Source organism: Diaporthe batatas, assembly GCF_019321695.1.
Source record: "Diaporthe batatas strain CRI 302-4 chromosome Unknown Contig00018, whole genome shotgun sequence".
NCBI lineage: Eukaryota > Fungi > Ascomycota > Sordariomycetes > Diaporthales > Diaporthaceae > Diaporthe > Diaporthe batatas.
This window is the reverse complement of record NW_025408565.1, coordinates 362,451-376,728: the sequence shown is the minus strand read 5'-3', so window position 1 is coordinate 376,728 and position 14,278 is coordinate 362,451. Positions and strand designations below refer to the sequence as shown.

The window sequence follows — 14,278 nt, the reverse complement described above, 5'->3', positions numbered from 1 at the left end:
AGCAGGCGTTTGAATTCTGAAAAGCATCCAGAGATGCAATGGAGTTCATGAAACCATTTGACAACGTTCAATGATTGTCACGCTATCAAGGCACAAGCAATCTCAATTTTCCGCCGGTCTGGCGTAGATGATTATATCTTGGTCTCCCGATCGAAAATGAAGGGCCGGAACCTTGGGAGGCTTGGCGCACCAGAGTGGCGGACCGACCGGGCAAGAAGCCCCCCCAGACCCCTGGACTTAGGTGTCTCATCTAAGGTAAAGTGTAGTCATTGTCCGGGAGTTTGGCGGATGCGGTTCGGCGAGCCACGAACCTACTTAAGTAGGTAGCTACAGCCATTGAGTCCGCACCCTGGGCCCCCGCCACACCTCCCTTCCTAGAGCACCGTCAGACCATTGCAAGTCTTCTCCAAGGGCCCTTATCCTACTCCCATGTTACTCATGCCTGCTCGTGCAAATCGAGTAATAACCGAGAGTCATAGATCGATAATACCTGATCGTCTTGGGTAGTTAGCTATTTCATAATTATCAGGCAATTCATGTATGAATTATTCTAGACGAACATCAAGATGTATAAATACCCTCTAAGAGTCCGACTGTCAAAGACATCCGCAGTTCAGAAGACTAAACTACCTAGGTACTACAGATCTGCCGGTCAGGCGAGAACAGACCTGCGTGTAAAAGATGCGCCATCGTTGCAAGTCGGGCATAGCACGACTTCAAGTGCCTTTCGCCGCCATCTCGGTCTTTCCAATGTACAGTCTTTGGAACCTGGAGTCTCTTGTTGTTCCATCGGTCCAGTCAATACTGTTGAATCCTGCTTTCTCAAAAGCGTCTCGCCACACTTCTGGGCTTGCTGTTGCATGCGTCCGCCCATCGTTAAACTTCCACCAGCCTTCAAAAAGCCCGAAGATAAAATCTGCCCAGCACACATGCTCCTGGACCTCAAGAACAAGGGCGATTCCCCCAGGTCGTAAGAGTGTTTTCAAATTGCCGAGGGACCGTATTATGTTCGACGTTGCGTGCACGGCATTCACGGCCACCACAATGTCCTGTGTTGCAACCAATTCTTCCGGGGCCGCGGTCTCCATGTCATACACCTGAAACCGCATGAAGGGGAATCTCTGAAAACATCGAGTCGCCTGGGAGACTAAGCCTGGGCCCAGGTCCGTAAAGGTATACTCGACGTTGGCCGAACGTCGAGTTTCAAATTCTCTTAGCAAGGGCGCCAGCCATCGCGTCGTGCCGCCGGTTCCGGCCCCAACCTCGAATATGCGAAGGAACGGGGCTGATTCAGGTGACACATGGCTCAGAAGGCGTGAAAAAAAGTCTTTGAGAAGTCCGTGGAATGCTAGGCTCGTCTTGTCGGTTCCGTACACCTCCTCAAGGAGCCGCTTGCCCGCCGAGGTTCCGAACACTACCCGGACGCCGTCGGTTCGACCAGTCCAAATATCAGCGAGATTTTCCCCGGTGTGGTGGATCAGACGGCTGACGCTTGAGACAGCCGGATATCGATCAATCAGCTCTCTCAGAATGACATGCGGCTCTTGGTTCGGCAGACGCAACCCCGTTCGCACCAGGCGACCCCCCTCCGTGCGGACCAGCCCATTTTCAATGAGCAGTCGATAACAAAAGTCCAATTGGTATTGGGCGCCCGAGACCGCTGTTATGCGCTCAATGGCCTGACCATCGCCCGCGGCTTGTAAGTCGCAATTGAGCTTCCGGAGCCCCTGTGCGATCAGGGCCACGCAGAGCTTTTCCTGGTCCGGGTGTGCATTTGCAAAGTAGCCGGAGAATTGATTCTGCGCAACAATGTCGTCGGTGAGCTTCTTGGTGTTATTGAAGGCTTCGGCCACTTTTACGTCACTGAAGAGTGATCGTGTGCCATTCTTCCGCCCGCCGCCATGGCCTCCACCGTCTCTTTGGCTGTCGTCGTCATCCTCGGCATATCGAAGCCCTTGTTTCGATGACTTCGCTGGTTCAGGGGGTCCCGTTGAAGAGGTGCCCAGTGAATTGTAAACCAATTTCCCAGCGCTTACTTTGCCCTGTTTCAGATGCTGAATGCCATATAAGACGCCCTCAAAGCCCTTGCCTCCCACGTTTACAAAGATGGGCGGCGGTTTGAACATTTTTTGTCGAAGCAAGGTCTCGCTCATTCTCCAGAACCCCAACCAGAATACAAAGTCTTCCTCCCGCCTCTTGATGACAGTCTCCTTATGAAACTCCTCGCCAAAAATAGTATAACCTATTGTCGTTGTGCACCTGATTCTTGGATTCACCCGCCTCAGGATGGAACTTGACAGGAGAAGGAGACTGCTATAGTGTCCGCCTCGAGGAGACATAGCCTCTGCACAGATACGTGCTGATTTGGTGGTCGCTATGCAGTCCCAAACGTGTTTGAGAGGTGCACCGCCTAGCCCATGTTTGATATCGTCGACGCAGGTCGCTGAATTATAATCCACGCAGTAATCGGCACCCAAAGAGGCGAGCAAAGCAAAGTTCTTGGGTGAACATGTGGCTATGACAGTGCAGTCGGACATCTTAGCAAATTGAATGCCCATCATGCCGGAAGTTGTGCTCCCGCCGTAAATTAGTAAATGGATCTTTCGGCGCGTCGGACACGTTGGTAAGGGCAGTCGTAAGTCTTGGTAGAGTCCTTGGCACTAATAAGGGGTTGGTATCCGTTAGCTCGGAAGCAAAGTTGGGAGCCCAATATCACTGGCGTACCACAGGAATGAGGCCCGAAGAAATTGCTGACGCTTCTTCATAGCTCAAATGAGTCGGTATCTTCATTTGAAATTCTGGCCGCACAACCGCGTATTCTGCAAAGGTACCGTCGTCTTTTCTCACCGTGTTTCTAGGAACAGCCGTTTCAAATCAGCTTCCACACCCTTCAACATCGTACCTCAATGGACACAGCAATTCGAACTCGGACCTACGTCGCATGGCAGAGTCCAAAAACTCGGTCACCTATTTTGAAGTCACAGGTCGTGTTTGCACCAATATCGACGACCTTTCCGGCGTACTCGAAGCCCAGGCGGACCCCTGTCGGATCTCCCACAAAGATGAAGTCGACATGTTTCCAGTCGGACGGCTGAATAGCGACCGCAACTGGTTTCACCAATATGTGACCATCTGGTACCGTGGGCTCGGGCCTTTCCAAGATGACAGCCTGAGACCGACACTTGATGTGTATGGCTTTCATCTCGTTCAAGTCGGCAGTATGTATGAGGACCTCACAGAGTAAGAACGCCAATATGTCGAAAGTTTTGTGATTAGAAAAGCGAAAGAGAACAGAATTTTGTGTTTAATTGACATGTAGCCAGTGGATTGAAATCATCGGTAACCTGACAGATATGTTTGCGACGGGGCTTGGTTCAGCTTGCCGCGGATAGAGTTTTCGAAGCAGCCCAAAAGGCTTGTCTCTTTTCCGGCCGAACGGCTCTTGTCCGGTCCGCATAAAGCTAAGCGGAAGCACAGACGTTTGTACGTGAACCTACTCGCAAATACCAACTGTTTAACTATGTGGCTCTAATGGTCGACAATGGAAGATTACGGTGCAGACAAACGTCTCGCTTTAACTAAATCTGTGTTAACTCCTATCTACTTCGTTGATAGACATTCTAAGCCTGAAGATGACTTTGACTTCTGGGAACATGGACACAATGGGAATAGAAAGTACGTGGTCCAGAGGCGACACCATTAAATCTAACTCCAGCTGACGAAATTACTCATAGTCAACACCAAGGGCTTGCCAGAGACGGTGGAAGATGACCCCGTTGCGATAGTGGGCATGGCTGTCCGATTGCCTGGTGGTGTCATGAACACGGACGACTTCTGGGACCTAATGATCAACAAAAAGAGCGGACTAATCCCCATACCTAAATCAAGGTGGAACATAGATGGTTCGTGGAGCGCCGAACCCCAATGGGGCACCATTCAGAACCGCGACTGTTACATGTTCGACAGCCAAGTCCAGCTCAACACATTCGACACTTCGTTCTTCACCTGTGGCAAGCTAGAGTCGGATCGCATGGACCCAATGCAGAGACAACTGCTCGAAATCACTAAAGAATGTCTCGACAGCGCCGGTGAGTCGAGGACACGCGGAGAGGATGTTGGCTGTTACGTTGGCACGTTCTCTTCGGACTGGCAAGACGATCAGTCCATGGACCCACACGCTTCGGGGATCTATCGTGGCTCGGGATATCTCGACTTCTTCCAGCCTAATCGGATATCTTACGAGTATGGGTGGACCGGACCGTCTCTCCTTATCAAGACAGGCTGTTCTTCCTCTATGGTGGCGCTGCATCTCGCCGCCGAGGCTGTCAAGAACAACTCCTGCACTTCTGCCATGGCGCTCGGTTGCAACATCATGAGTTCAGTTATGACCAGCATTGTATTTACTGAGACGGGCGTCCTTTCTCCAAGTGGGAAATGCAAAACATTTGACTCGTTAGCGGATGGGTATGGAAGGTAAGCTTGCGCTTGGCCCGATTCAATTTTTCGTAATTCCTGCTGTTCGCTAGAGCTCCTACCACTAACAACAACAATCTAGAGGGGAGGCCGTGAACGCAGTGTATATCAAGAAACTTAGCCATGCTCTTCGAGACGGGAATCCAATCCGTGCAATCATTCGCGGAAGCGGAACGAATAATGACGGCAGGTCTCAGGGGATCATGACTCCAAGCGATATCATACAAGAAAAGTTGATTCGGCAAGTCTATAAGAACGCCGGGATCAGCGATGTCTCCAAGACAGCATTTTTTGAGTGCCATGGTACTGGTACCCCAACAGGAGACCCCTTGGAAGCAAGTGCCGTTGCACGAATTTGGGGGCCCCAGGGAGGCGTGCTGATGGGAGCTGTACGTATCCGATGCCCACCCATTCCTCTTGTATTGATATCTGTCTCTGACAACCATCAGGTGAAACCCAATGTTGGTCATTCTGAAGGCGCGGCCGGCCTTACAAGTGTCATAAAGGCAGTGTTGGCGCTCGAACACAAGCTGATACCTCCGAACATATACTTGGAGGATCCGAGTCCACGAAGTAAGAATTCGCCCATTTTCCATTCACCTTGGGCCGTGCTCACATGAGGTTTCTTAGTACCATGGGGGTCAGCCCACCTACGTGTTCCCACTGAACCTGAATCCTGGCCACTGGATCGACATGAGAGAGTGAGGTACGTGCTCGGTTACTTTTGGAAAGACCTTTGGCCACGTTCTTGGCGCTGACAATGATCCACTACAGCGTGAACAGCTTTGGCGTGTCTGGCTCGAACGCGCACGTAATTATTGACTCGTACAACTCATATGAGAGCCGTCGATCCTGCAGGACGCCTGAAAGCGAGACGGACTCTGGAGTTTTCATCCCGGACTACCCCTCAAACCGGTTGTTGTTGTTCTCGGCCAGTCATACAGAGTCCCTTGACAAACAGGTACAGCTACACAAGGCCTATCTGGAAAAGCATCCGGCCCAAGCGGACAATCTGGCATACACCTTGGCATTCCACCGAGAGCACCTGGCGTACCGGTCCTACGTGGTCACGGACGCCCACGGTGGGTTTGAGATGGGCATGATCCCAAAGTCAACATCAAAGGTCAAGCGCCAACTTGTGTTTGTCTACACTGGACAGGGGGCGCACTGGGCCGGCATGGGAAGGTCCCTCATAACCTCCAACGAGGCGTTCCGAGCCTCGATACAGAAGCTGGACAAGTTTCTACAGTCACTGCCAGAGCCTCCGTCTTGGACGCTACAAGAGGAGCTGATGAAAGAGGATCAGGCTTCCAGCAAGGTCGGACAGCGCGGGTACTCCCACCCATGCGCTACAGCCGTGCAGATCGCCCTCACCGGCCTGCTCTTCAGCCTCGGCGTGCGACCAGATGCCGTGACAGCCCACAGCGGTGGCGAGGCTGCGGCTGCATACGCCACGGGAAGCATCACAGCAGAGGCGGCAATGGCCATCGCCTACTTCCGAGGCGTCGTCATCAAGGGAGACAACGTCCCAAAGGGTACCATGGCTGCGGTTTCTCTCGGTCCAAAGGCTGTGGAGCCTTTCCTTGTCCCTGGTGTCGTGATCGGGTGCGAAAATAGCCAGCTCAGCACCACGCTCTCGGGAGATCCCATCTGCATCCAGCATTGCGTCGATCAGATAGGCAGACGACACCCGGACGTCAAGTACAAAATCCTAAACCTGGAGACCTCATTCCATTCTCGTGAGTAGTCCCTGCCAGCCAGCCCGGCTCGTGCCACTTGTTCTCCCCGAGTATCTCACGCTGACTCTATCGGCACTGAACGCAGCCTGGCTCCAGCCCTTGACCGGGATCTATCGAGAGCTGATGAGGCCTTACGTGAGGGATACAAAATCTCCTTCATGTCCGCACTTTTCCAGTGTCACGGGACAAAAGATAACCACCGACGAATTTGGCCTAGAATATTGGGTCGACAATTTTCTGCTCCCAGTCAAGTTCAACACTGCCGTGCGAAACATTCTCGCCTCAGACTCCAACACCGCCTTCATTGAGATTGGGCCCCATCCTGCGCTCAGGACCCCGGTCAAAGAGATCCTGCGGGACTTTCCGGGATCGTCGTGCGAATATGTCACGACACTTGAGAGACAGCAAGGCAGCAATCACTCGTTGCTCATTCTCGCCGGCCGTCTCTTCTCTCTCAATATGGAAGTTGATCTCGGCGGTATAATCCCCAAAGGTCGTGTGATTCCTGACCTGCCGACCTATCCGTGGCACCATAACGCCGTCCACTGGTACGAGCCTCGGAACGCAGCCAGGTTCAAGCAGAGGCAGTACCCCAGGCACTCATTGCTGGGATCCCGGGTCCTGGAGGGAAATGATATCGAGCCTGCCTGGAGGAACATGTTGGACCTCAAAGAAGCCAGTTGGCTGTTTGATCATGTCGTGAACGGTTCGATAGTGTACCCTGCTACGGCTTATGTAGCAATGGTAGGCGAGGCCATGCGACAGGTTTCCGGCGGTGTGCTTCCCTACACAGTTCGTCATGTGTCGTTCCCGGCGGGTTTGGTCCTCTCAAAAGACAAGAGGGTCGAGCTCTACACGCGCCTGATCCCAGACGACACCACCGAGGATGGATACGGAGCCACATGGTACAACTTCAAGATTATGTCGAGCGACGGCAACCATTGGGTGTCCCACTGTACTGGCAATATTCGGTCTGGGGTCGACACCAGCACCGCTCAGGAGAAATTGGTTGCGTCGGGCCACAACAAGGCCCGCAATGGCCTTGCTAGGCACATTGACTCGGATCCATGGTATCGAGGTGCCAGCAAGATAGGTATCGACTGGAATGGCATTTTCAGGGGTCTAGAGAACATGACGGCCAGTGTGACTGCCAAAGAGGCCGCCGCGTCCGTATTTGACTCATACGAAGACACCGTCGCGTATGCCGCGCACCCAGCATTGCTGGACCAGTTATTACAGGTCAATCTTGTCGCCCTTACGAATGGTCTGTTGAGAGACTTCGATAAGATCCATCTACCGACGAGAATTGAACGTCTCGCGGTCTTTGCCGACCAGGAGCTTCAGATGCGCGTCTTCGCTGAGGCGACAGATTCAGCGTCGGAGTGCGACCACGTTATCAAGAACAAAAGCTACCAGGCTGTAATGCTGTCTGAGGAGGGGAGCCCCATCGCTGTGCTGGAAGGCTTATCGATCTCTGAGCTGCCTGTACCAAAACGGCCAGGCAGAGAGCACAAGCTGTTGGGGTCATATTTTGCCTGCGACACGGATCTGACCATGGTAGATTCCATCAGCTGCGCCACCACCTTGGACCTTGATTCAGATACTGACCAGACTATGTTCACTCACTATCGATACATTGAAGAGATACGGCGTGCCGCTTATCTTTTCGGATGGAAATATCCTGACGCCGAGATCCTCGAGGTCGGTGACGGGACCTTGGACGTCAGCTCGGCAGTGCTCGGTGCTCTCCGCCCTGACCACCGCCGGCGTTACTTCAAGAGCTACACGTATGCCTGCACCGATTCCGAGGCCATCGGCGCAACTGAGGCTCATCTCGCCGCGGAAGGTCTGGACGGTGGCGTGGTGGTCGGCGCCGAGGATATGTCTCTGGTAGGCAAAGGAGCAGATCTGGTTATCGCTAGCTTATCGGTAAGTGTCTGAGTTTCCACCACGGGCACTTGTTCTACAAAGACTCGAGCTAAAAGTATTATGATCACAGTCGTTGATTGTCGATGACGAGTTGGTGCAAGAAGAGCTCGAAGAACTGGGCACAATGCTCCGCCCGTGGGGTCGCATCATTGTTCATTACCATCCCACCGGTACGTCAGATTTGAGTGCCAGATACCGATTTCACTAGTTGCTAATCTGATTTTTATTTAGATTCCGAGGATCTTGATAGGATGAGACAGCTCGCATGCCAGAGGTTAGAAGAGCTTGGCTTCATCGTGCACTCAAGCACGAATGCGGGCCTCACCTTTGCTCAGCTCCCCGAACCTGCCCCGTTGAACCAAACAGTAACTCTGCTCACCACTAACGACGATCACGGAATACTTGCGGCTGGCCGAGTGAGCCATGTCTTTGAGAAACACGGTTGTAAGGCCAAAACCGTCTTTGGAATGCCGGACACTACCGACCCAGGAGACACTATCATCATCAGTCTCCTCGATCTACATTCCCCAACGTTCCATGACCTGGACGAGGAGACCTTTCGACCCTTCATGGCCCGTCTGGCTGGCCTGCGTGGCTCCCTCGTCTGGGTGACGCCCACAGCGCTAACCCACTGCAAGGATCCTCGGACCGCCATGGGTCACGGTGTCGTGAGGACGGCCCGCATGGAGAGCGGCGTGGACGTCACCATCGTGGAGGTTGACGAGCCATCGAGGAAATCAGACTCTTTTGGCGAATCGCTCTGGAAGATTTCTCAAAGTCTTCCATCAAGAAGAAGTGGTGGCATCCTCGATGCCGATTTCGACTACGTCATCACAGATGGAGTTGTCCAGATCCCACGGGTGCAGTGGTTCGATCTTCACGATCCGCAGGCTCGTGATGACTTCCGTCTGGGTCGCGAATCTGCATCCCGGTCCGAAGAGGATCATACTCCCGTGGGCTTGCGTGAGAGCCCGGGGGAACGCAACAAGCTGTCCTTGCCGTCCAGCCTATTCCGGAGCGATGCGACGTATGTGCTCGTTGGAGGCACAGGGGGTATTGGCCGATCCGTCGCTACCTGGATGGCTGAAAACGGTGCTCAAAGTTTTATTTTCCTCTCCCGCTCCGCAGCCTCTCCAGAACATGAGCCTTTCCTGAGCGAGCTTGAGAGCTACCCCAACTGCCGGGTGCAAGCCGTGTCGGGAGACGTGAGCATCATGGCCGACGTTGAGAGAGCTCTTGCACTCGCGCCTGGTAAGAAGCCTGTTGCTGGAGTCATACAACTCTCTCTCGTACTTTCTGTAAGTCCCCTCTTCTCTTATTGTTTACTTTGGACACACTGAAATTAGGGAATCCATGCTGACTGGTCTTGAAATTTCCTGCAGGACAATGGACTCAAGACAATGACCTTTGACGAATGGCAGAAGACGATTAAGCCGCGTGTTCATGGAACCTGGAACATACACAAGGCAACCGAGGCCCTGCAGCTGGACTTCTTCCTTGTATTCGGCTCAGGGGGCGGTATCACGGGATACTTCGGACAGGCCAACTACTCAGCATCCAACACGTACCTGGACGCGCTGGTCGAGTACCGCCACGGGCTGGGGCTCCCCGCATCGCTGATCGACGTTGGAGTCGTGGGGGACATGGGCTACCTGACTGACAATGATCGCCACTCCGCCGCCTTCCGCAGCGCCGGATACCTGTTCCTCACGGAGCGCGATGTCCTAGACGCCGCGGCGGTGGCGGTGAGGCACTCGCACGACCGCGGACCGCTGCATTCGTTCTTCCTGGGCGCCGTGCCGGAGATCCCGCTCGAGGACCCGGGCAACAGGATCAACTGGAAGCGGGATGTACGGTTCGCCTTGGCTCATACTCTCTTTGGGGCCGGCGAAAGTACCAAGTCGAGGGGCTGGCCGGGCAGGGGAAACTTGGAGTCTGAGACTCTAGACAACGGCTTCAGCGTCTCAGAACTCGCCGACTTGGCCGCCTCCGACCCAAACAACCCCAAGTGGAGAGATCCTGCGACCGTCGACAGCCTGGCGCACGCCCTGTGCGAGGCACTGGCGGAGATCCTTATGCAGCCTGTCGATGGCTTCTCTGTAGGGGCTAGGTTGCCGTCTCTGGGCCTTGATTCCATTGTCTCTATCGAGCTGGTCGACTGGATTCAGCGACAGTTCAGAGTGTCCATGACGTCGATCGAAGTGACCCAATGCTCGTCGTTGTTGCATCTTTCTGGGAATGTCTTGGAAAAGTTGATCAGCAGCTCTCCATGATCGTAGCTCGACGCCCTTGTGTCAACATACAATCACTTGCACATCGACATCGTCGACGGTAATGCGGCGCTCTGGAACCTTACATCTTCCATTCAAGGTTGATCCACCAAATGACACCATCAAGAAAGGGTCTGTCCATTCTCCGGTGTTGCCAAAACACGAAAGGAAAACTCTTATGATGGATGGGTTAGCTTAAAACTGCATCCACTCGGCTGTCCAGGGACCGTTTGTCTATTTCAAAATCAGATTTTATAATTTTAGAAATATTTCCAAGGTCGAGGGGGACTTGCTTGCCGTCGATTAATTTGGAAGACAGGGCTGCGTCGGTTTGTGCAGCTTGGAGTGGAGGGACGTCCTGACAGGCGTTTGTAGCTCGTTCGGGAAGCTCTTCCTTCCCTGTACAAACGACTTTCTGCAAGAAACCAGCAACGTGCCCCCTACCTTTGTTTGAGCTTGTGATTTAGCGCTAAGCTGGGTCCATCAGCTGCGAGTCGGCCCTCCACAGCTCCTTGTTCATAGCCCAATTGAACACCGCATTTGCGACAAACAACATTGCACACTTCACCATCAAGTCGAATTGGCTCATTGCAGCTGAAGCACCTGGAATCCGTCAGACACCCCATCAAGACATCGTCCAACACGCCATGCCTTTCCTCGTGCTCTTCCTCGTCCTGGCGATGGCCCTCTTTTCGGGGGCGTCCCAAGTCGCCAAAGAGACTGGACTTGGCGCCCTTCAAGCTGTCGATCCCGATGAAACGGAATGGGCAGCTGCAACCTTTTCTCTGCAGGCTTCCCATATCATCGCTGATCCTCCGGCAGGCTCGTCACTCAGCGACATTTGGGACCTCCCACCTGGCCTAATCTTGTGCAACAAGACCACAGACACGAAGATCTTGCACAGCGACGTGGACAATCTCGTGACCAGCCTCTACGCGGGCAAGTCAAGCGCAGCTCTCTTGCGAGCGGGGACTGGGGAACTGTGGAAAATCGTCCACAAGGCTGGTGATGTTTGGCGAGGCACCCAGATCTGTGAGTTACACCTCTCCTCGACACGCAGCCCAGGCCCGTGTTTGCACGAGCATTCTACCAGGCGGTTTCACTGATCCTAAAGACATCTGCAATTTTGGCGAGTTCGATGTTCCCTTCAGTGTTGCCGAATACGACATCGTCAACGACTTACTCAATGACCGTTGCCGCGACTTGGGTGGATGGGTGTTCTTCATCAAATGGGCGATCTGGTGTGTATTTTGTTCTTCTTGCTTTCGAAATCCACCACTATTTTGGTGCATTTTTTTGTGCGAACCACGGACACCATTGTGACTGCTTCTCACCTGCTCTGAACATATGGCCTAATCACATCCCACATCCACTGCTTGACGAAAGACTGACCATGGGATCAGGGTGGGTCGAGATGCGACCAACGACGACGGGACGTTTCGCTGGGTTTGTGGCAATTCGCCACCTCCTGGTGGCTCCCCGGGTCCGATCAGATTGATGGATCTAATGGGAAAGGACGTGACATCGTGAAATGGCTTCGACATTCAACAGGGCCCGAAACACGACCCGTACGGAAGGAATACAGAACGAATGTAGTCTTATTGAAAGACTGCCACTGCCATCGGAAAGCACCCTGGCCGAAGAAATTGATCGGAGAATCCAAGGGGGCAACCGATCGGATGGCAGTTGATTGACGACTCGATTTGTCCAGTCCTGAGGCTCCGTCCAACGATCCCACAACCGTTATCTCGGCAGCTTTCTGTCAGCCTTGATGCCTAGAGATTCATTAATGGCCACTTAGGAGATAGATACCGAATGTATTTTTCAACACTGCCATCTGCCCGGGTAATGTCATGGCTATAAGGTCTAGACCGCCCGCCCCTGAGGGTTGCACCACCTCATGTAGTAAGGCGAGTTGGCCGCAGAGGGCACCTGGCCACGTCATGATTAATTCGCGTCAAACTCTTACGATCAATGCTCACGCAGTGTAGAAATGGGACGTGGTATCAAATTGCCGCGACATCTGGTCCTGTTTTTCGGGCGAAAACGAAAACAAAAACCTGAATTGCCGTGCAACGGGCATTTACACATGCGAGTACTCGGACATCATGCTTGCAGCCGTCAAGACCGAGCAGACCCCTTTGGGAAACGACTAAATAGATCTCGCGTGAGCACCAGTCAAGAGCTTCGCGTATAGCATCCTTCTGGATGTGGCTTGCCTGACCGGGCGTGCAGGACACCACCGCACCGCATCCTTGCGCCTGCAGACGGGCTGAAGTGACGGCAAATAGCCGCCTTGGCCCACACCCAACCAGATCGAAAGGGTTAATAAACGTTTCTTTCTACTTTTCTGGGTAATCCCAAAAGCGCCGCATTTGGCCTTGGGTGCTTATTACCAAGGCTCATGGTGAGTTCTAGTCTTCATTGCCAGCTTCACAGCCCTCCGTGTACACCTGCGCAGCACTGGGGATTTCAGGGCAATTACCTGGTACCGAGAGAAGCGCAGCAACCACTATTGCCAGGTCAGACTGCACGTGGTTCGTCAACACGAATGGGCCTTGCATTAGTGCTGTACTCAACCGCCCTGCCAGAGTCGGGAGATCTTGGTGCGACCTGCGGATAGTTCCGCGTGCAACCGGCCGGTTGTTGGGCCACCGGCTGCCAGAAAGACTGCCGGGAAACATCAGACGAAGCATGAGGATCTAACAAGTTATGATATGTGATGGGGCCCAGCTCCTTGGTGGCGGGGGATTTTTGTTCTCGTTGAACACAAGTACCTACAATAAACCCTTTTAGGAGATGTCTCATGTGGTCTCCCGACCCCTTGAAGGCTCATGCAGTAAACACAACACATGATGAGCAAGCTGAGTCATTCACAATTCCGCAGTCTTGATCGGGCCTGACTCCATACCACACCGAGTCAGAGTTACCGTTGGAGAAGAACGTGGTCCAATCTCTCTGCTTACAACTTTACCCAATACTTCCTAGGCTCTGTCCGCTTAGGAGCTGGGGACCATATAGTCTTCAACCCGTCTACAAGAGACTACGTAATTGTGCCGAGCATACCAAGATTCGGCATCCACTAAAAAGAGGTATGATGGACCTCAGCTGAGGCAACTCCGCAATTTTGCAGTTTCTAGTGGGCCTAGCCCTCGTGAAGAGGTTGCTCATTGTAGTAGTCCCGCTCGGATTCACCCGTTCCCGAAAACGAGAGATCGCGACTATATTGATTCACGATGCCTGAGCTGATCAAAACTGGGGCTCAGGATCAGGCTTTGGAAGTTTGTTTCTCAGCTACGGTTCCACCTTACGGTAAGCGGCAGCTTGTGGCCCCCCTGGAAAGTGTCGGTCTGCATCCCTTGCGGCGCCAGAAGAACTGCACTTTGCCAAGGCTTATACAGGTTAGTCCAGCCAACAAGGACGGTTTATATTACCGTTGTAATAGGTCAGCTCCAAAGTACTAACATTTTAAAAATCTACATCCTATACTATAAGTACTAATAGTTATATTAAGTTAAAAAAAGTATTATAATAGTTATATTACTACTTTATAAAGTATTTTTAAATTATAAAAATACTTTTATATATATAATTTAATTGAAATAAATATAATTTTAATTTATTATATAAAAATAAATATTATTATTTTTTATTTAATAAAAAAAACTATATATAATTTATATTAAATATATTTACTTTATATATAATCTTTTATTTATTTAATATATTATTAAATATTATAATAATTAAATAATACGATTATTAATAAATAATATATTTATATAATTAATAGTTAAATAAAACCTTTCTTTTTAAATTATTTTTTAAAATAAATTAATAAAATAAATATTAATATAAATAATAAAT

The 14,278-nt window shown here is 51.9% G+C and overlaps 3 protein-coding genes across 3 annotated transcripts; 2 read left to right on the top strand and 1 right to left on the bottom strand.

Moving 5' to 3' along the window:
- Positions 1-684: 684 nt before the first annotated feature.
- On the bottom strand, positions 685-3,202 carry KVR01_012216 (uncharacterized protein; the record flags this gene model as incomplete). The annotated part of the gene is made up of 3 exons (XM_044784869.1): positions 685-2,660; positions 2,725-2,854; positions 2,937-3,202. 3 exons carry the CDS (start codon positions 3,200-3,202, stop codon positions 717-719), a joined length of 2,340 nt encoding a protein of 779 aa, XP_044638794.1. The 3' UTR covers positions 685-716.
- A 588-nt stretch (positions 3,203-3,790) lies between these two features.
- KVR01_012184 (uncharacterized protein) lies at positions 3,791-10,414 on the top strand (the record flags this gene model as incomplete). Its single annotated transcript, XM_044790143.1, has 9 exons — positions 3,791-4,473; positions 4,556-4,862; positions 4,923-5,046; positions 5,104-5,179; positions 5,248-6,212; positions 6,298-8,141; positions 8,212-8,311; positions 8,373-9,439; positions 9,524-10,414. 9 exons carry the CDS (start codon positions 3,791-3,793, stop codon positions 10,412-10,414), a joined length of 6,057 nt encoding a protein of 2,018 aa, XP_044638762.1.
- Positions 10,415-11,058: 644 nt separating this feature from the next.
- Positions 11,059-11,941, top strand: KVR01_012136 (uncharacterized protein; the record flags this gene model as incomplete). The annotated part of the gene is made up of 3 exons (XM_044784701.1): positions 11,059-11,443; positions 11,526-11,652; positions 11,815-11,941. The coding sequence occupies 3 exons, from the start codon at positions 11,059-11,061 to the stop codon at positions 11,939-11,941; spliced, it is 639 nt and encodes a 212-aa protein (XP_044638714.1).
- Positions 11,942-14,278: the final 2,337 nt, after the last annotated feature.